At 46.3% G+C, this 22,507-nt stretch overlaps 1 protein-coding gene across 1 annotated transcript in view; it reads right to left on the bottom strand.

Annotated features, from left to right (window-relative positions):
- Window positions 1-17,066: 17,066 nt before the first annotated feature.
- Window positions 17,067-22,507, bottom strand: part of ALDH2 (aldehyde dehydrogenase 2 family member) — a 44,525-nt gene continuing 39,084 nt past the window's right edge. Inside the window, exon 13 of the mRNA XM_055359125.2 lies at window positions 17,067-17,505. Within this exon, the coding sequence (XP_055215100.1) occupies window positions 17,473-17,505 (33 nt within the window). The 3' untranslated portion in view covers window positions 17,067-17,472. The remainder of the gene's footprint in view (window positions 17,506-22,507) is intronic.

Raw genomic sequence — 22,507 nt, 5'->3', positions numbered from 1 at the left:
TTCTTGATAATGTTTTTTCAGAAAGGCATGCCTTGCCCATACCCTCCTTTCCTAATCTAAATCAGATCTTCCTATTATCCTGTAACTAAATAATCTCAACAAGGGAAAGAATCTTATTTGTCTTATTGGTCATATGTCCCTAATACCCAGTCCATTGTAGGTACTTAATAAATTTATTTGTCGAAGGAATCAATGAATGGAGAAGGCAGGACCCTGAAGAAAGCGGTTTCTTCCAATGAAATTCCTCCGTTTTTTGCTGGTGAGGCAGCCCTGGTTCACAGCCTCCAGTGATGCTCACATCTTGGTATTTAAGATCTTACGTAGTCCTCTTGCCCTGCATGTGGTCTGGATCAAGTGGTTTGCTTTTGGTGAACAGATGTCATGTTCAAGATTAGGTAACAGAAAAACTCTGGCTTCCATTGGGGCCCTCTCTGACTCTTTTACTCATCTGCTCTTAGGGAAGCCAGCTCACTTGGTTCCTAAGGCTGCTGTAACAAAGTATCACAAATTGGGTGGCTTAAAACAACAGAAGTCTATCCTCACAGCTCCAGATGCTAGAAGTCTGTAATGAATGTGTCAGCAGAGGCCGAGCACTGTGGCTCACTCCTGTACTCCCAGCACTTTGGGAGGCCAAAGTGGGCAGATCACTTGAGGTCAGGAGTTCAAGACCAGCCTGGCCAACATGGTGAAACCCCGTCTCTACTAAAAATAAAAATAAAAAAATTAGCCAGTGGTGGTGGCAGGCACCTGTAATCCCAGCTACTTTGGAGGCTGAGCCAGGAGAATCACCTGAACCCGGGAGGCAGAGAGGTTGCAGTGAACTGAGACCGCACCTGTGCACTCCAGTCTGGGCAACAGAGCGAGACTATCTCAAAAAAAAAAAAAAAAAAAAAAAAAGTGGTGGGGCACGGTGGCTCATGCCTGTAATCCCAGCACTTTGGGAGGCCGAGTTGGGCAGATCATGAGGTCAGGAGATCTAGACCGTCTCGGCTAACACGGTGAAACCCCCCATCTCTACTAAAAATAGAGAAAAATAGCCAGGTCGGGTGGCGGACTCCTGTAGTCCCAGCTACTCAGGAGGCTGAGGCAGGAGAATGGCGTGAACCCGACAGGCACAGCTTGCAGTGAGTCAAGATCACGCCACTGCACTCCAGCCTGGGCGACAGTGTGAGACTGTCTCAAAAAAAAAAAAAAAAAAAGTGTCAACAAAGCCATGTTTCCCTCTGAAGGCTACAGGGAAGACTCCTTCCTTCTGGTGGCTCCAGACAGTCCTTGGCATTCTTTGGCTGTATCACTCCAGGCTCTTCCTCTGTCTTCACATGGCCTTTCCTGTGTGTCTCTCTGTGTCCTCTCCTCTTAATAAAACAGTCGTTGGATTTAGGGCCCAACATCATCCAGCACGATCTCATCTTAATTACATCTGTAAAGACCCTATTTCCAAATAAGGTCACATTCTGAGCTTCTGTGCAAACATGAATTTTGGGGCAATATACTATTCAGTCCATTACAGACATGGCAAGGAACTAACGTCTCTTACCAGCTGCCAGTGAGTACCTAACGACTACCAACACATACATGAGCTTAGAAAGGATACTCACCAAATTGAGCCTTTAGCTGACGGCATCCCCAGCCCACAACTTGATCGTGGCCCCGCGAGAGACTATGCCAGGCGCACCCAGCCAAGCCATACCCAAACTCCCGACCCACAGAAACAGATTTTTAAATGTCTTTTAAAGTACTAAATTTGGCCAGGCACAGTGGTTCACGCCTGTAATCCCAGCACTTTGGGAGGCCGAGGTGGGTGGATCACTTGAGGCCAGGAGTTTAAGACCAGTCTGACCAATATGGTGAAACCCCATCTCTACTAAAAGTACAAAAATTAGCCGGGCGTGATGGCGCCTGCCTGTAATCCCAGCTACTCAGGAGGCTGAGGCAGGAGAATCGCTTGAACCCGGGAAGCAGAGGTTGCAGTGAGCCAAGATCACACCACTGCACTCCAGTCTGGGCGACAGAGCAAGACTGTCTCCAAAAAAATTTTTAAAATTAAAAAATTAAAAATAAATAAGGTTGGGCACCGTGGCTCACGCCTGTAATCCCAGCACTTTGGGAGGTCAAGATGGGTGGATCACGAGGTCAGGAGTTCAAGACTGGCCTGGCCAATATGGTGAAACCCCGTCTCTACTAAAAATATGATTACTCAGGCATGGTAGTGTGTCCGGAATTGGTGGATTCTTGGTCTCACTGACTTCAAGAATGAAGCCGCGGACCCTCACAGTGTGTTACAGTTCTTAAAGGCGGCGTGTCTGGAGTTTGTTCCTTCTGATGTTCGGATGTGTTCCGAGTTTCTTCCTTCTGGTGGGTTTGTGGTCTCTCTCGCTTCAGGAGTGAAGCTGCAGACCTTCGCCATGAGTGTTACAGCTCATAAAGGCACTGTGGACCCAAAGAGTGAGCAGCAACAAGATTTATTGCAAAGAGCAAAAGAACAAAGCTTCCACAGTGTAGAAGGGGACCCCAGCGGGTTGCCACTGCTGGCTTGGGCAGCCTGCTTTTATTCTCTTATCTGGCCCCACCCACATCCTGCTGATTGGTCCATTTTACAGAGAGCCGAGTGGTCTGTTTTGACAGGGTGCTGATTGGTGCGTTTACAATCCCTGAGCTAGACACAAAGGTTCTCCACATCTCCACTAGATTAGCTAGATACAAAGTGTCCACACAAAGGTTCTCCAAGTCCCCACCAGAGCAGCTAGATACAGAGTGTCAATTGGTGCATTCACAAACCCTGAGCTAGACACAGGGTGCTGATTGGTGTGTTTACAAACCTTGAGCTAGATACAGAGTGCCAATTGGTGTATTTACAATCCCCTAGCTAGACATAAAGGTTCTCCAAGTCCCCACCAGTCAGGAGCCCAGCTGGCTTCACCCAGTGGATCCCACACCCGGGCCACAGGTGGAGCTGCCTGCCAGTCCAGTGCCGTGCGCCCGCACTCCTCAGCCCTTGGGTGGCTGATGGGACTGGGTGCCGTGGAGCAGGGGGTGGTGCTCATCGGGGAGGCTCAGGCTGCACAGGAGCCCAGGGAGTGGAGGGAGGCTCAGGCATGGGGGGCTGCAGGTCCAGAGCCCTGCCCCGACGGGAGGCAGCTAAGGCCCCTCGAGAAATCGAGCGCAGCACTGGTGGGGGACCCAGCACACCCTCTGCAGCCACTGGCCCGTGTGCTAAGCCCCTCATTGCTTGGGCCGGCAGGGCTGGCCGGCCGCTCTGAGTGCGGGGCCCACCAAGCCCACGCCCACCTGGAACTCCAGCTGGCCCGCAAGCCCCACGTGCAGCCTGGGTTCCCGCTCGCGCCTCTCCCTCCACACCTCCCTGAAAGCTGAGGGAGCCAGCTCCAGCTTTGGCCAGCCCAGAAAGGGGCTCCCACAGTGCAGTGGTGGGCTGAAGGGCTCCTCAAGTGCCACCAAAGTGGGAGCCCAGGCAGAGGAGGCGCCAAGAGTGAGCAAGGGCTGCAAGGGCTGCCAGCACACTGTCACCTCTCAGTAGTGCGTGCCTGTAATCCCAGCTACTCGGGAGGCTGAGGCAGGAGAATTGCTTGAACACGGGAGGCAGAGGTTGCAGTGAGCTGAGATCACACCATTGCACTCCAGCCTGGGTGACAGGGCAAGACTCTGTCTCAACAAAAAAAGAACAGACGGGGAGGAGGAGCCAAGATGGCCGAATGGGAACAGCTCCGGTCTACAGCTCCCAGCATGAGCGACGCAGAAGACGGGTGATTTCTGCATTTCCATCTGAGGTACTGGGTTCATCTCACTAGGGAGTGCCAGACAGTGGGCACAGGACAGTGGGTGTAGTGCACTGTGCACCAGCCGAAGCAGGGAGAGGCATTGCCTCACTCGGGAAGCACAAGGGGTCAGGGAGTTCCCTTTCCTGGTCAAGGAAAGCGGCGACAGACAGCACCTGGAAAATCAGGCCACTCCCACCCGAATATTGCGCTTTTCCGATGGGCTTAGGAAACGGCGCACCAGGAGATTGTATCCCGGGCTCGGAGGGTCCTATGCCCACGGAGTCTCGCTGATTGCTAGCACAGCAGTCTGAGATCAAACTGCAAGGCGGCAGGGAGGCTGGGGGAGGGGCACCCGCCATTGCCCAGGCTTACTTAGGTAAACAGAGCAGCAGGGAAGCTCGAACTGGGTGGAGCCCACCACAGCTCAAGGAGGCCTGCCTGCCCCTGTAGGCTCCACCTCTGGGGGCAGGGCACAGACAAAAAGACAGCAGTAACCTCTGCAGACTTAAATGTCCCTGTCTGACAGCTTTGAGGAGAGCAGTGGTTCTCCCAGCACGCAGCTGGAGATCTGAGAAGGGGCAGACTGCCTCCTCAAGTGGGTCCCTGACCCCTAACCCCCAAGCAGCCTAACTGGGAGGCACCCCCCAGTAGGGGCAGACTGACACCTCACACGGCCGGGTACTCCTCTGAGACAAAACTTCCAGAGGAACGATCAGACAACAGCATTCGCGGATCATGAAAATCCACGGTTCTGCAGACAGCGCTGCTGATACCCAGGCAAACAGGGTCTGGAGTGGACCTCTAGCAAACTCCAACAGAACTGCAGCTGAGGGTCCTGTCTGTTAGAAGGAAAACTAACAAACAGAAAGGACATCCATACCAAAAACCCATCTGTACATCACCATCATCAAAGACCAAAAGTAGATAAAACCACAAAGATGGGGGAAAAAACAGAGCAGAAAAACTGGAAACTCTAAAAAGCAGAGCACCTCTCCTCCTCCAAAGGAACGCAGTTCCTCACCAGCAACGGAACAAAGCTGGACAGAGAATAACTTTGACGAGTTGAGAGAAGAAGGCTTCAGATGATCAAACTACTCCGAGCTACAGGAGGAAATTCAAACCAAAGGCAAAGAAGTTGAAAACTTTGAAAAAATTTTAGACGAATGTCTAACTAGAATAACCAATACAGAGAAGTGCTTAAAGGAGCTGATGGAGCTGAAAGCCAAGGCTCGAGAACTACGTGAAGAATGCAGAAGCCTCAGGAGCTGATGCGATCAACTGGAAGAAAGCGTATCAGTGATGGAAGATGAAATAAATGAAACGAAGCGAGAAGGGAAGTTTAGAGAAAAAAGAATAAAAAGAAACGAACAAAGCCTCCAAGAAATATGGGACTATGTGAAAAGACCAAATCTGCGTCTGACTGGTGTATCTGAAAGTGACGGGGAGAATGGAACCAAGTTGGAAAACACTCTGCAGGATATTACCCAGGAGAACTTCCCCAATCTAGCAAGGCAGGCCAACATTCAGATTCAGGAAATGCAGAGAATGCCACAAAGATACTCCTCGAGAAGAGCAACTCCCAGACACATAATTGTCAGATTCACCAAAGTTGAAATGAAGGAAAAAATGTTAAGGGCAGCCAGAGAGAAAGGTCGGGTTACCCACAAAGGGAAGCCCATCAGACTAACAGCGGATCTCTTGGCAGAAACTCTACAAGTCAGAAGAGAGTGGGGGCCAATATTCAACATTCTTAAAGAAAAGAATTTTCAACCCAGAATTTCATATCCAGCCAAACTAAGCTTCATAAGCGAAGGAGAAATAAAATCCTTTACAGACAAGCAAATGCTGAGAGATTTTGTCACCACCAGGCCTGCCCTAAAAGAGCTCCCGAAGGAAGCACTAAACATGGAAAGGAACAACTGGTACCAGCCACTGCAAAATCATGCCAAAATGTAAAGACCATCGAGACTAGGAAGAAACTGCATCAATTAACGAGCAAAATAACCAGCTAACATCGCAATGACAGGATCAAATTCACACATAATAATATGAACTTTAAATGTAAATGGACTAAATGCTCCAATTAAAAGACACAGACTGGCAAGTTTGATAAAGAGTCAAGACCCATCAGTGTGCTGTATTCAGGAAACCCATCTCACGTGCAGAGACACACATAGGCTCAAAATAAAAGGATGGAGGAAGATCTGCCAAACAAATGGAAAACAAAAAAAGGCAGGGGTTGCAATCCTAGTCTCTGATAAAACAGACTTTAAACCAACAAAGATCAAAAGAGACAAAGAAGGCCATTACATAATGGTAAAGGGATCAATTCAACAAGAAGAGCTAACTATCCTAAATATATATGCACCCAATACAGGAGCACCCAGATTCATAAAGCAAGTCCTGAGTGACCTACAAAGAGACTTAGACTCCCAAGTAATAATAATGGGAGAGTTTAACACCCCACTGTCAACATTAGACAGATCAACAAGACAGAAAGTTAACAAGGATACCCAGGAATTGAACTCAGCTCTGCACCAAGCGGACCTAATAGACATCTACAGAACTCTCCACCCCAAATCAACAGAATATACATTTTTTTTCAGCACCACACCACACCTATTCCAAAATTGACCACATAGTTGGAAGTAAAGCTCCCCTCAGCAAATGTAAAAGAACAGAAATTATAACAAACTGTCTCTCAGACCACAGTGCAATCAAACTAGAACTCAGCATTAAGAAACTCACTCAAAACTGCTCAACTACATGGAAACTGAACAACCTGCTCCTGAATGACTACTGGGTACATAACGAAATGAAGGCAGAAATAAAGATGTTCTTTGAAACCAACGAGAACAAAGACACAACATACCAGAATCTCTGGGACACATTCAAAGCAGTGTGTGGAGGGAAATTTATAGCACTAAACGCCCACGAGAGAAAGCAGGAAAGATCCAAAATTGACACCCTAACATCACAATTAAAAGAACTAGAAAAGCAAGAGCAAACACATTCAAAAGCTAGCAGAAGGCAAGAAACAACTAAAATCAGAGCAGAACTGAAGGAAATAGAGACACAAAAACCCTTCAAAAAATTAATGAATCCAGGAGCTGGTTTTTTGAAAGGATCAACAAAATCGATAGACCGCTAGCAAGACTAATAAAGAAAAAAAGAGAGAAGAATCAAATAGACGCAATAAAAAATGATAAAGGAGATATCACCACCAATCCCACAGAAATACAAACTACCATCAGAGAATACTACAAACACCTCTACGCAAATAAACTAGAAAATCTAGAAGAAATGGATAAATTCCTTGACACATACACTCTCCCAAGACTAAACCAGGAAGAAGTTGAGTCTCTGAATAGACCAATAACTGGATCTGAAATTGTGGCAATAATCAATAGCTTACCAACCAAAAAGAGTCCAGGACCAGATGGATTCACAGCCGACTTCTACCCAGAGGTACAAGGAGGAACTGATACCATTCCTTCTGAAACTATTCCAATCAATAGAAAAAGAGGGAATCTTCCCTAACTCATTTTATGAGGCCAGCATCATCCTGATACCAAAGCCGGGCAGAGACACAACCAAAAAAGAGAATTTTAGACCAATATCCTTGATGAACATTGATGCAAAAATCCTCAATAAAATACTAGCAAACCGAATCCAGCAGCAAATCAAAAAGCTTATCCACCATGATCAAGTGGGCTTCATCCCTGGGATAGAAGGCTGATTCAATATATGCAAATCAATAAATGTAATCCAGCATATAAACAGAACTAAAGACAAAAACCACATGATTATCTCAATAGATGCAGAAAAGGCCTTTGACAAAATTCAACAACCCTTCATGCTAAAAACTCTCAATAAATTAGGTATTGATGGGACGTATCTCAAAATAATAAGAGCTATCTATGACAAACCCACAGCCAATATCATACTGAATGGGCAAAAACTGGAAGCATTCCCCTTGAAAACTGGCAAAAGACAGGGATGCCCTCTCTCACCACTCCTATTCAACATAGTGTTCGAAGTTCTGGCCAGGGCAATTAGGCAGGAGAAGGAAATAAAGGGTATTCAATTAGGAAAAGAGGAAGTCAAATTGTCCCTGTTTGCAGACGACATGATTGTATATCTAGAAAACCCCATTGTCTTAGCCCAAAATGTCCTTAAGCTGATAAGCAACTTCAGCAAAGTCTCAAGATACAAAATCAATGTACAAAAATCACAAGCATTGTTATACACCAATAACAGACAAACAGAGAGCCAACTCATGAGTGAACTCCCATTCACAATTGCTTCAAAGAGAATAAAATACTTAGGAATCCAACTTACAAGGGATGTGAAGGACCTCTTCAAAGAGAACTACAAACCACTGCTCAATGAAATAAAAGAGGATACAAACAAATGGAAGAACATTCCATGCTCATGGATAGGAAGAATCAATATCATGAAAATGGCCATACTGCCCAAGGTAATTTATAGATTCAATGCCATCCCCATCAAGCTACCAATGACTTTCTTCACAGAATTGGAAAAAACTACTTTAAAGTTCATATGGAACCAAAAAAGGGCCCGCATTGCCAAGTCAATCCTAAGCCAAAAGAACAAAGCTGGAGGCATCACGCTACCTGACTTCAAACTATACTACAAGGCTACAGTAACCAAAACAGCATGGTACTGGTACCAAAACAGAGATATAGATCAATGGAACAGGACAAAGCCCTCAGAAATAACGCCGCATATCTACAACTATCTGATCTTTGACAAACCTGAGAAAAACAAGCAATGGGGAAAGGATTCCCTATTTAATAAATGGTGCTGGGAAAACTGGCTAGCCATATGTAGAAAGCTGAAACTGGATCCCTTCCTTACACCTTATACAAAAATTAATTAAAGCTGGGTTAAAGACTTAAACATTAGACCTAAAACCATAAAAACCCTAGAAGAAAACCTAGGCATTACCATTCAGGACACAGGCATGGGCAAGGACTTCATGTCTAAAACACCAAAAGCAATGGCAACAAAAGCCAAAATTGACAAATGGGATCTAATTAAACTAAAGAGCTTCTGCACAGCAAAAGAAACTACCATCAGAGTGAACAGGCAACCTACAAAATGGGAGAAAATTTTCGCAACCTACTCATCTGACAAAAGGCTAATATCCAGAATCTACAATGAACTCAAACAAATTTACAAGAAAAAAACAAACAATCCCATCAAAAAGTGGGCAAAGGATATGAACAGACACTTCTCAAAAGAAGACATTTATGCAGCCAAAAGACACATGAAAAAATGCTCATCATCACTGGCCATCAGAGAAATGCAAATCAAAACCACAACGAGATACCATCTCACACCAGTTAGAATGGCAATCATTAAAAAGTCAGGAAACAACAGGTGCTGGAGAGGATGTGGAGAAATAGGAACATGTTTACACTGTTGGTGGGACTGTAAACTAGTTCAACCATTGTGGAAGTCAGTGTGGCGATTCCTCAGGGGTCTAGAACTAGAAATACCATTTGACCCAGCCATCCCATTACTGGGTATATACCCAAAGGACTATAAATCATGCTGCTATAAAGACACATGCACACGTATGTTTATTGTGGCACTATTCACAATAGCAAAGACTTGGAACCAACGCAAATGTCCAACAATGATAGACTGGATTAAGAAAATGTGGCACATATACACCATGGAATACTATGCAACCATAAAAAATGATGAGTTCATGTCCTTTGTAGGGACATGGATGAAATTGGAAATCATCATTCTCAGTAAACTATCGCAAGGACAGAAAACCAAACACCGCATGTTCTCACTCATAGATGGCAATTGAACAATGAGAACACATGGACACAGGAAGGGGAACATCACACTCTGGGGACTGTTGTGGGGTGGGGGACGGGGGAGGGATAGCATTAGGAGATATACCTAATGCTAAATGATGAGTTAATGGGTGCAGCACACCAGCATGGCACATGTATACATATGTAACTAACCTGCACATTGTGCACATGTACCCTGAAACTTAAAGTATAATAATAATAATAATAATAATAATAATAATAATAAAAAGAAAAAAAGAACAGACAGGATCAATATGTGGGCTACAGGCTGGGTGCGGTGGCTCATGCCTGTAATTCCAGCACTTTGGCAGGCTGAGGCGGGTGGATCACTTGAGGTCAGGAGTTTGAGATCAGCTTGGCCAACGTGGAGAAATCCCGACTCCACTAAAAATACAAAAATTAGCTGAGTGTGGTGGCATGCACCTATCATCAAAATAAATAAATAAATAAGCAGATTCTGATTCCTTAGGTGTGGGGTGGGGCCTGAGATTCTGCATTGCTAAGAAGCTGCCGAGTGATGTAGATGCTGCTGCTCGGTCTAGGACCATACTTTGAAGAGCGGGTGTCAACACCTCCACAGTGCCTGTCACTCAACAGCCCCTACTTAAGGGATAGGCCTTGCTTCGTGTGGGTGCCATGTGACCCCATCCCCTGGCCATAGCTGACTGGCCCAGGAATGGCCATCTGACCCAAGCTGGGCCCTTCAGAGGCTCCTGGGAAGTGAGACTGGAACATTATGCCAATTGTGGGTGGCTGTGGACACAGAGAGGTCGTTTTGTCCCAGGCTGAGGCAGTCCTTATCTGCCTCGGGAAATGGAAGCAGTGAGGCTTTGGAGAGGCCAGAAGGAGCAGCCTCCCAGCTCAGAGAGACTCGGCCCTGCCTCCCATTCCTCACTGCACTAACTGTCCCTTGTCCTTCCCAGGCGTACCCCTATTGCCTGATGGTTGTGTTACTGGTGGAGGGTGTCCAGGTTCTTGGTGTCTTGAACAAAAAATTGGACAAAACGCACAAAGCAAGGAAATAAATGAAGAAAATTATTGAAAATGAAAGTATACTCCACAGTGTGGTAGCAGGCTGAGCATAGGGGCTCAAGGGCCCCATTACAGAATGTTTTGGGGTTTAAATACCCTCCAGAAGTTTCCATCAGTTCCTTGGTATATGTCCTACATAAATGAAGAGGATGAAGTAGAGCTACAAAGTCATTTACTCGGTGTACGCCATATGTAAATAAAGAGGATGAAGTAAAGTTACAAGGTCATTTACTCAGTATACGCCCTATGTAAAAGAAGAGAATGAAGTAAAGTTACAAAGTCATTTACTCGGTGTAAGCCCTATGTAAATGGAGAGGATATTTCCTGTCATAGCTGAAGTGTGAATTGGGCTTATGTTCCCTGCCTCCAGACCGTATTTTCGTGGCTCAGTTGGAGTGATGGCTCATCCTTCTGAATGCTGCCAAGCTGTCACAGGTTTTTCTCAGGCCATCTTCATTGGTTGAAGTTCACAACAACAGTGCTCTTCTCTAATGTCACACGTTTGGCCAATTGTGCTCTTGGATTAAGTTCTTAGTTGTGAATGCCTGCCAGAAAGGTTGTGCCTTCTGGGCACCTTGGCTCACACCTGTAATCTCAGCACTCTGGAAGGCCAGGAGTTCAAGACCAGCCTGAGTAACATAGCAAGACCTTATCTCAATAAAATAAATAAAAAGATTGGGCACGGTGGCTCACGCTTGTAATCCCAGCACTTTGGGAGGCCGAGGCGGGTGGATCACCTGAGGTCAGGAGTTTGAGACCAGCCTGGCCAACATGCAGAAACCCCATCTCTACTAAAAATACAAAAATTAGCTGGGCATGGTGGTGCACGCCTGTAGTCCCAGCTACTCAGGAGGCTGAGGCAGAAGAATCATTTGAAACTGGGAGGCAGAGGTTGCAGTGAGCCGAGATTGTGCAAGTGCACTCCAGCTGGGGCAACAAGAGGGAAAATCCATCTCAAAAAATAATAATAATAATAATACATAAATAACAAAATTTAAAAATAATAATATAAATAATAATAAAGGTTGTATCACATTATGTTTTCCTAGTAGTATGAGAGCATGCCCTGGTTTCTGACCTGTTTCTGTTCCTCAAATATAGCAAAACTGGACAGTCTGTGAATGGAAAGTTCTAGCATCTGCTGACCTGACTCAGCTCAAATCCTTCAGACCTCTGAGCTGGAAGGGGCCCAGAGGTCTCCAAGGCCAGCCTCACTCAGGTGCAGCACCCATGCTGGGGCTTTGTGGGCCGGCTGGAGCACTCAGTGGTTGCTGACTGGCTCCTGTCTCCCCTCTCAGAGCTCACAGAATAAATATCATCCCTCTCCTGGGACAGCTTTTTAGGTATCTCACGTGGTGGTCATTTCCTTAAAAATTTTGTTATTCTGAGAAACAATGCATAGCATAAAATGTACCAGCCTAACCATTTCTTTTTTCTTTGAGAAGGAGTCTTGCTCTGTCACCTAGGCTGGCGTGCAATGGTGCAATCTCGGCTCACTGCAACCTCCGCCTCCTGGGTTCAAGCGACTCTCCTGCCTCAGCCTCCTGAGTAGCTGGGATTACAGGCACCCACCACCATGCCCGAGTAATTTTTTGTATTTTTAGTAGAGACGGGGTTTCACCTTGTTGACCAGGCTGGTATCAAACTCCTGACCTCAGATGATCCACCCTCGTCTGCCTCCCAAAGTACTGGGATTACAGGCATAAGCCACCGTGCCCAGCTTCATCCTAACGATTTCTAAGAGTACAATTCAGTAACGTTAAGTATATCCACACTGTTGTGCAGCCAGTCTCAAGAACTTTTTCATGTTGCAAAACTGAAACTCTATACCCACTGAACAACAACTCCACATGGTAGCCTTGTAAAGCTGCTGAGGAGGCACGATTCCAAAGAATTTTAATATCTCATTTCACAATGATTATTCTCACTTTACAGCTGAGAAAAAAAGACAGTGTGTTAGTCTGTTTTGCATTGCTATAAAAGAATACCTGAAGCTGGGTAATTTTTTTTTTTTTGAGACAGGGTCTGGCTCTGTTGCCTAGGCTGGAGTGCAGTGGCACGATCTTGGCCCACTGCAACCTCTGCCTCCTGGGTTCAAGCAATTCTCATGCCTCAGCCTCCTGGGTAGCTGGGATTACAGGCATGCCCTACCATGCCTGGCTAATTTTTGTATTTTTATTAGAGATGGGGTTACACCATGTTGGTCAGGCTGGTCTCGAACTCTTGACCTCAGTAATCCACCTACCTCGGCCTCCCAAAGTGCTGGGATTACAGGTGTGAGCCACCATGCCCAGCTGTGAAGCGGAGTAATTTATAAAGAAACGAGATTGATTTGGCTCATGGTTCTGCAGGCTGTACAAGCACAGCACTAGCATCTGTTCTGTTTCCGGTGAAGCCTCAGGAAGCTTAGAAAGCCTGTCAGAAGGCAAAGGGGGAGCTGGCATATCCCATGGCAGGAGGGAGCAAGAGAGATGCCAGGCTCCTTTTCATAGAGAGCTGAATGCCCGTGGGTCGATTTTCATCACCCCAAAAGGGCACACCACCATTAGAAGTCACTCCCCCTTGGTCCCTTCCCAGGGCCCCCAGCAATCGACCTTCTCTCTATATAGATTTGCCTGTTCTGGATATTTCCTATAAGTGAAATCATACAGTCCTCCTCCTTTTGTGTCTGGCTTCTTTCACTCAGCATCATGTTTTCAAGGTTCATCCACATCGCAACATGCATCAGCACTTCCTTCCTTTTTATGGCTAAATAATATTCCACTGCATGGATATGTCACATTTTGTCTGTCCATTCATCTATTGACGGATATTTGGGTTGATTCCATCTTTGAGCTGTCGTGAATAATAGTGCTGCTGTGAACGTTCGTGTACAAGTTTTTGTTGGGAGTCCCTGTTTTCAATTCTTTCCAGTCTGTGATCCTGGTCTTTGATTCCCTCATTACACTGCCTGCCAAATGTACAGCCAAATTGTATGCAACATCGTTGGAAGGACACCGGTGGGAGGGACTGTCCTGTTAATTCTTGGAGAAATAGCGTCGTAGTTCAATGTACGTCCCACAAGGTGACGCCCACACTTAGGAAGCTTCTCCAGGCTGAAGGAAAAGCTCTCTGTGCCCTCTGTGCAGCCACAAGTGGAGGCTCTACCCAGAAGCAGCGGCTTTACACCTAATACTCCTGTGACTGACCCACATCCGAATACCCAGGGAGATTAGGTGGTTCATCACCTGAGAGCTTTGTTTTTACTTCAGACAGCTGCTTAAGGTTCTAATGGGTTCCTGTCACTAAAAGTGCAAGGAGATTAATGTGTCTAGGTTGTCAAAATCAACATGATAGACACTTCTTCATAGCTAATATTTCCTTTCTTATCTGTTGGTTAAAAGAGCCGATCCTCTCACAGTTACAGTGAGTACAGCAGGAAAGAAATATTACATTTCTCTACTTTTTCCAATTCACCCCTACCAAGGTTCTTTGCAGTATTCTTTTCTTGTTTTTTGTGTTTTTTTCAGAGATGGGGTCTCACTCTGGGCTGGAGTGAAGTGGCGCAATCACAGCTCACTGCAGCCTTGACCTCCTGGGCTCAAGTGATCCTCCCACATCAGCCTCCAGAGTAACTGGGACCACAGGCACACATCACCACGCTCAGCTAATTTTTGTATGTTTTTGTAGAGATGGGGTTTCACCATATTTGCCAGGCTGATCTTGAACTCGTGGGCTGAAGCAAATCACCCACCTCAGCTTCCCAAAGTGCTGGGATTACAGGCATGAGCCACAGTGCCTGGCCTAAAATATTCTTAAATGATGCACCCTCCACACATAGAAAATCTTCCTAGAAGTAATATCATCCTATATAATGAGATGAGGGTTAAGCTGGTGATAAAGTTAGGCATAAGTAGGGCATCACCCTAAATCCCGAGTTAAGAGGAGTTTGCTGTAGTTTGGGGGGCATATTGAAAACACATTGTTGGCTGTGGGCGGCAAGCCATCCAGGTGCCGAGGCAAGAGACCGAGGGCACGAGCTGTTCCAGTATAATAAAATATATAAAACAACAAGAGTTATACTAGATCTAGATCACAGACATGATTATATATGAATATCATTAATCATTAGTTATCCGGAGGCCTAACCGTCTCCCTGTGGTGCTGTGCTTCAGTGGTCACGCTCCTAGTCTGCCTTCATGTTCCATCCTGTACACCTGGCTCTGCCTTTTAGATAACAGTAGCAAAATTAGTGAAAGTACTAAAAGTCTCTGATATGCAGAAATAATGGCGTAAGCTGTCTCTCTCTCTCCCTCTCTCTCTCTGCCTTGGCTGCCAGGCAGGGAAGGGCCCCCTGTCCAGTGGACACGTGACCCACGTGACCTTACCTGTCATTGGAGATGACTCACACTCTTTACCCTGCCCCTTTTGCTTTGTATCCAATAAATAACAGTGCAGCCAGACATTCAGGGCCTCTACCGGTCTCTGCCTCTTGGTGGTAGTGGTCCCCTGGGCCCAGCTGTCTTTTCTTTTACCTCTTTGTCTTGTGTCTTTATTTCTACAATCTCTCGTCTCCGCACATGGGGAGAAAAACCCACCGACCCTGTGGGGCTGGTCCCTACAGTTGGCCGGGCATGGTGGCTCACATTTGTAATCCCAGTACTCTGGGAGGCAGAGGTGGGTGGATTACCTGAGGTCAGGCCTTCAACACCAGCCTGGCCAACATGGCAAAACCCCGTCTCTACTAAAAATACAAAAATTAGCCAGGCATGGTGGCGCACACCTGTAATCCCAGCTACTCAGGAGGCTGAGGCAGGAGAATTGCTCCAACCCAGGAGGCAGAGGTTGCAATGAGCCAAGATCACGTCACTGCACTCCAGCCTGGGCGACAGACCGAGACTCAGTCTCAAAAAAAAAAGAAAAAAAAAAAAAAGAAAATACATTGTCAAGACTCAAATCACAGAGTGGTGTTTCACATGATGGTAGAGACTGCTAATTGCCCTCTTGAACCCAGCTTCCATTTCTTCTTTTTCTTATTTATTTATATTTTGAGACGGAGTTTCGCTCTTGTTGCCCAGGTTGGAGTACAATGGAGCAATCTTGGCTCACTGCAACCTCTGCCTCCCAGGTTCAAGTAATTCTCCTGCCTCAGCCTCCTGAGTAACTGGGATTACAGGCATGAGCCACCATGCCCAGCTAGTTTTTTTTTTTTTTTTTTTTTTTTGTATTTTCAGTAGAGATGGGGTTTCTCCCTGTTGGTCAGGCTGGTCTCGAACTCCCAACCTCAGGTGACCCGCCCACCTTCGCCTCCCAAAGTGCTGGAATTATAGGCGTGAGCCACTGTGCCCGGCCTTTGCCAGGTATCTTGACTAGAGGAAGATAGTGTTCTGGGTGGGAGACTCAAGAGGTCTGGTTACTGAAGATACAGATCTCACTTAAAGTAAGTAAATTGACATCTGGTTTCCAAATCAATCTATTATGAAATTGGCACTTTTATTTGGCCTGATCAAGTTTTTACTGAGAACTGAATTGGGCACAGTGGCTCACACCTGTAATCCCAGCACCTTAGGAGGCTAAGGCGGGAGGATCACTTGAGTCCAGGAGTTTGAAAACAGCCTGGGCAACATAACAAAATCCCATCTCCACAAAAAATACAAACATTAGCCCAGGAAGCTGAAGCAGGAGGATCATTTGAGCCCAGGAGGTCGAGGCAGCAGTGAGCTATGATCGTGCCACTGCACTCCAGCCTGGATGGCAGAGCAAGACCCTGTCTCAAAAAAAAAAAAAAAAAAAACATTTGAGAACATTGGACATTCAGTATCTCTCGCCTCTCTTGGGCATCATGTTTAAGTTCTGTCTCTAGAGCACATCTCAGAGCCTGCTACAGGTAAACAGGCCAGACGTTAAATGCATGAAACAAATTAAATGCATGAAACATTCAAGCACATTCTTATTGGTGTAATTAAAATAAAAAAGTAAATGCATGAAACAGAAGCTGTTTACCCACAGCAGAGGAGGGGCAGAAATCATATCCAGTGTGCCATATCAGTGCTGCCTGCCAGCATTTCCTTAGGCTATTTTATTTATTTACTTTTTTTGAGATGGAGTCTCGCTCTGACTCCCAGGCTGGAGTGCAGTGGCGTGATCTCCACTCACTGCAACCTCCACCTCCCAGGTTCAACCAATTTTCCTGCCTCAGCCTCCCAAGTAGCTGGGATTACAGGTGCCAGCCACCATGACTGCCTAATTTGTGTATTTTTAGCGAGAGACAGGGTTTCACTACGTTGGCCAGGCTGGTCTCAAACTCCTGACCTCAAGTGATCCACCCGCCTCGGCTTCCCAAAGTGCTGGGATTACAGGCGTGAGCCACCACGCCCACCTTCCTTTGGTTATTGAGATGGACAAAGAGTTACCCAGTAAGTTAAGAGCAGCTCGTTTTTAATGAATCTTAGCCCAGAATACAAAGCAGGGTGTAGCAGTTGCCTTGATGGTGATATAATTGTAAACAATAGCTTTTTCTTCCCCTATAAACTCGAGTTATAGGAAGCGTTTCGGAGAGAGGATAAGACATTTGAATCTATTTTTTAAAAATCAGCCTGAAAGCTAGCAGTATTGTTGTCGTTTAAAAGTTTCCTCATATACTCTTACCCTCAGCCAACCCACCATATTTATCAATTCAAATTCTAGAACTTTCTTGACCCAAGAGATTTTTGTAGGAAAAATTTCTCTTTTCAGATATTCAGCACGCAAGGATCATTTTTCTTGGTTTTGTTGCTGATCTTGCTGAACTTTCCATCAGTGGCTGAGGGAGGAAGGTTGCATGGTTCTTATGAGTTCTTCTGAGGCACTTTGACTGTGACCTGTAAGGGGGACAGAGAAGCCGTTAGATCTTCCTGCTTCCCTGTGATCTGTAGGTGCCCTCAGCTAGGAGCTGACTAAGTGTGAGCAGAAAGGGCTTTTCTTTATTTTTCCCCAGACTGGAGTACAGGGGTGCAATTACAGCTCACTCTACCGCCTTGACCTCCTGGCTCAAGCGATCCTCCCACCTCAGCCTCCCAAGTAGCTGGGACTACAGGCGTGCACCATAACACCCAGCTAACTTTTTGTATTTTTATTAGAGATGGGGTCTCACTATGTTGCCCAGGCTTGTCTTGAACTCCTGGGCTCGAGCGTTCCGCCTATCTGGGCCTCCCAAAGTGCTGAGATTACAGGCGTGAGCCATGGCACGTGGCCTGTAACTATGATTTTGATGAACAGTTATAGGCCAATGATGTCAGAATTTCTATTTCACATCTGGGTCTTGCCCCTGGAGCTCCAAGCCCATCTCCCTAGATGTGTTCTCCACATCACCTCTTGGGTTTGGACAGGTACCCCAAACACAACCCTAAAAAGAACGACAGTACTTCATTCAGTGTTCCCTATCAGGACTGGCGTCACCACTCAACCCCTCCTTGGAAACCTGGGTGCCATCTTTGATTCCTAGTTTTGCTTTTCCTCTCTATATCCAGAGTCGCCAATCCTACTCCTGGCTTCCTGTCACATATACCCTCTTTTCTCCACCTGCACTGCACCACTCCAATCCAAACCACCATCTTTCTCCTTGGAGCAGTCTCCTGACAGCTCCCTCATCCCTCCTCATACCGGATGGTCCATTCTCCCTATGGCAAGCAGAGTGAGGTTTCTTAAATTTTTTTTTTTTTTGAGACGGAGTCTTACTCTGTTGCCCAGGCTGGAGTGCAGTGGCGCAATCTTGGCTCACTGCAACCTCTGCCTCCCAGGTTCAAGCAATTCTCCTGTCTCAGCCTCCCGAGTAGGTGGGACGACAGGCACCTGCAACCAAGCCTTGCTAATTTTTGTGTTTTTAGTAGAGACGGGATTTCACCTTGTTGGTCAGGCTGGTCTCAAACTCCTGACCTCAGGTGATTCACCTGCCTCAGTGTCCCAAAGTGCTGGGATTACAGGCGTGAGCCACCGCGCCTGGCAGCTTTCTTAAATTTTTAAACAACTTTCTTGAGATATGATTTATGCATAATCAAGTGTAATTGCTTTTAGAATATTTTAAGTTGTGCAATCATCACCATACTCCAGTTTTAGAACATCTGCATCATCTCCAAAAGCAATCTTGCACCCATGAACAGCCACTACCCATTCCCCATGCCCTAGATGACCAGTAATAAGTTTCTGTCTCTATAGATTAAGCAGAGCAATCTTTTAAAAATACAAATTGAGTGGGCCAGGCACAGTGGTTCACACCTGTAATCCCAGAACTTTGGGAGGCCGAGGCAGGTAGATTACTTGAGGCCAGGAGTTCGAGATCAGCCTGGCCAACATGGTGAAACCTCATCTCTACAAATACAAAAAATTAGCCAGGTGTGGTGGCAGGCACCTGTAATCCCAGCTAGTCAAGTGGCTGAGGCATGAGAATCGCTTGAGCCCGGGAGGCGGAGGTTGCAGTGAGCCAAGATCACACCACTGCACTCCAGCCTGGGCAACAGAGCAAGACTCTGTCTCAGAAAAAAAAAAAAAAATTGAGCCACCTAATTCTTCTACTTAAAATGCTCCCATAGCTGAGATCAAACTCCATTATCAAAGACATCAAACCCCACATCATGGCCAACAAGGGCCTGTGCATTCTGGCCTTGCTCTCTCCCCACTAACCACTACATCTTCCACCACCAGCAACCTTCCTGCAGTTCCTGGAAGAGCCATATTTCTCACCATCACAGCTTTCCAGAAGCTATGCTCTTTGTTTAGTACGTTCTTCTCTTCCTCCCCTCACCATCTCTACTTCCACTCATCCTTCAGGTATATCAGCTTAGATACCACCCTGTCACGTGGCCATCCTGGACATCGCCTCCTTAACACTAGTCATGTGCCAAGATTTAAGACTCACCAACTGAAGTTGGACCTTTTATCCAATGTCATAACTCAAAGCCCAGCACAGGCTGTCCACCCACATGGCCACCTCCTGCTGTTGTGGACTCTGCTCAGGCAGTGGATGAAGTGTACCCACTGGGAAGTGGGTGGGGTATACAGGAAACAATACTGGCTGTGAGCTGATCTTTGTCATAGCTTTATGGTGGGGATACAGAGGCTCATTCTACTGTTTTTTTTTTTTCGTTTTGTTTTGTTTTGTTTTGTTTTTGAGACAGAGTCTCGCTCTGTCGCCCAGGCTGGAGTGCAATGGCACCATCTTGGCTCACTGCAAGCTCCGCCTCCCGAGTTCACGCCATTCTCCTGCCTCAGCCTCCCAAGTAGCTGGGATTACAGGCACTCACCATCACGCCTGGCTAATTTTTTGTATTTTTAGTAGAGACGGGGTTTCACCGTAGCCAGGATGGTCTGGATCTTCCGACCTTGTGATTCGCCCACCTCGGCCTCCCAAAGTGCTGGGATTACAGGCGTGAGGCACTATGCCCGGTCTGTTTGTTTGTTTTTTGAGACAGAGTCTTGCTCTGTTGCCCAGGCTGGAGTACAGTGGTGCAATCTCAGCTCACTGCAACCTCTGCCTCCCGGGTTCAGGCAACTCTTGTCTCAGCCCCCCAAGTAGCTGGGACCACAGACACATGCCACCAGCCTGGCCAATTTTTGCATTTTTAGTAGAGATGGGGTTTCACCATGTTGACCAGGCTGGTCTCGAACTCCTGACCTCAAGTGATCCGCCCATCTCGGCCTCCCAAAATGCCGGGATTACAGGCATGAGCCACCACTCCTGGCCTTATTCTACCATTATACCTATTCTTTGCATAGATTGGAAAGTTTCCACGCTAAACGAGTAAACACGTTTAGTTGATTCCAGTGAGCTATCCAGGAACACAGGTTGTGTCCTCGGCCTCTCCAGTCTCAAGCTTGGCACTGTGGCCCTGAATGAGTCCCGTTTGCCTTTTCTCACCTGCTCCACAGCTGGCAGCCTTGCCCTGAGCCTCCTCTTTTCCAATCCTGGAAAGGCTAGCTCAACCCATTTGCCTCTTCCTTAAACATCACTTGTGTTTATGTTTTCTGGTTAAACTATAATTAGTATTCACAGTAAATCATTTTCACTTCAGTGTATATTTCCCTGGTTTTTTTTTTTTCTTTTTTTTTTTTTCTGAGACGGAGTCTCGCTCTGTCGCCCAGGCTGGAGTGCAGTGGTGCGATCTTGGCTCACTGCAAGCTCCACCCCCTGGGTTCACGCCATTCTCCCGCCTCAGCCTCCTGAGTAGCTGGGACTACAGGCACCTGCCACCACACCTGGCTAATTTTGTTTTTGTATTTTTAGTAGAGACGAGGTTTCACCATGTTAGCCAGGATGGTCTCGATCTCCTGACCTCGTGATCTGCCCACCTCAGCCTCCAAAAGTGCTAGGATTACAGGTGTGAGCCACTGCGCCCGGCCTGTTTTGTTTTTTTTTTTGAGTCTCACTCTGTCGCCAGGCTGGAGTGCAGTGGTGCAATCTTGGCTCACTGCAACCTCCACCTCCTGGGTTCAAGCAATTCTCCTGCCTCAGCCTCCCAAGTAGCTGGGACTACAGGCACATGCTGCCACGCCCAGCTAATTTTTGTATTTTTAGTAGAGACAGGGTTTCACCATGTTGGCCAGGATGGTCTCGATCTCTTGACCTTGTGATCCACCCGCCTCAGCCTCCAAAAGTGCTGGGATTATACGCATGAGCCACTGCGCCCGGCCATTTTGTTTTTAATAAGATGGTATCTTGCTACATTGCCAAATTAATCGTTTATGAAATTGGCGAATATGACTCTTCAATTTGGCCTGTCCAAGTTTTTTGACTTACAAAACTGAGAGCCAGGCTGGGTGTGGTAGCTCATGCCTATAATCCCAGAACTTTGGGACCAAGGCAGGAGAATCACTTGAGCCCAGGAGATTGAGACCAGCCTGGATAACATAGTGAGACCCCATCTCTACAAGAAATACAAAAATTAGTCAGGAATGGTGATGTGCACCTGTAGTCCCAGCTACTCGGGAGACTGAGATGCGAGGATCACTTCAGCCCAGGAGGTGGAGGCTGCAGTGAGCTGTGATGGCACCAGTACACTCCAGCCTGGTGATTCCAATCCTGGAAAGGCCTGCTCAACCCATTTTCCAGGCTAGCTTCAAACTTGTGGCTCAAGCGATCCTCCCACCTTGGCCTCCTGAGTAGCTGGGACTACAGGCATGCAACACCACGCTCCAGTTTTTCCTGTCTTTTTTTTATTTATAAGTAAATGTATCTGAGTATCTACCTATATACATAAATTTCAAAAATTGGGCTTATATTGATGATATATTAGTTTGTATACTGCTTTTACTTTAAAGGCTAAGCATTTTTCATATCAAATATTCTACAAAAACATTTGTAACAGATACCTGCTACTCCTTGATTGGGGTGTTCCATAATTTATTGGGCATTAAGGTTACATCTGATTTTCCCCTCTTAGAGATAAAGCAGTGATGAACATTTATGGAAGGAACGCTTTCTTTGTATTTCTGATGGGTCCTTCAGGCTATATTCCAGTCATTGATGAAGTTGCAAATCAAAGGAGATGCATATGGTTATGGGCCTTGATATCTCATGCCTAATAGCTTATGTTTGTATTATTTATTTTTAAATATTTTTATTACTGTGGGAATTGCTCCATTCCAACCTAATAGCTAATTCTTTTTTTTTTTTTTTTGAGACGGAGTCTCGCTCTGTTGCCCAGGCTGGAGTGCAATGGCACAATCTCGGCTCACTGCAACCTCCGCCTCCCGTATTCAAGCAATTCTCCTGCCTCAGCCTCCTGAGTAGCTGGGATTACAGGCACACGCCACCACGCCTGGCTAATTTTTGTATTTTAGTAGAGACAAGGTTTCACCATGTTGGTCAAGCTGGTCTCAAACTCCTGA

Source organism: Gorilla gorilla, chromosome 10, assembly GCF_029281585.2.
Source record: "Gorilla gorilla gorilla isolate KB3781 chromosome 10, NHGRI_mGorGor1-v2.1_pri, whole genome shotgun sequence".
Classification (NCBI taxonomy): domain Eukaryota; kingdom Metazoa; phylum Chordata; class Mammalia; order Primates; family Hominidae; genus Gorilla; species Gorilla gorilla.
The sequence above is the reverse complement of the archived record's forward strand: the minus strand, read 5'-3'. Positions and strand labels throughout refer to the sequence as shown.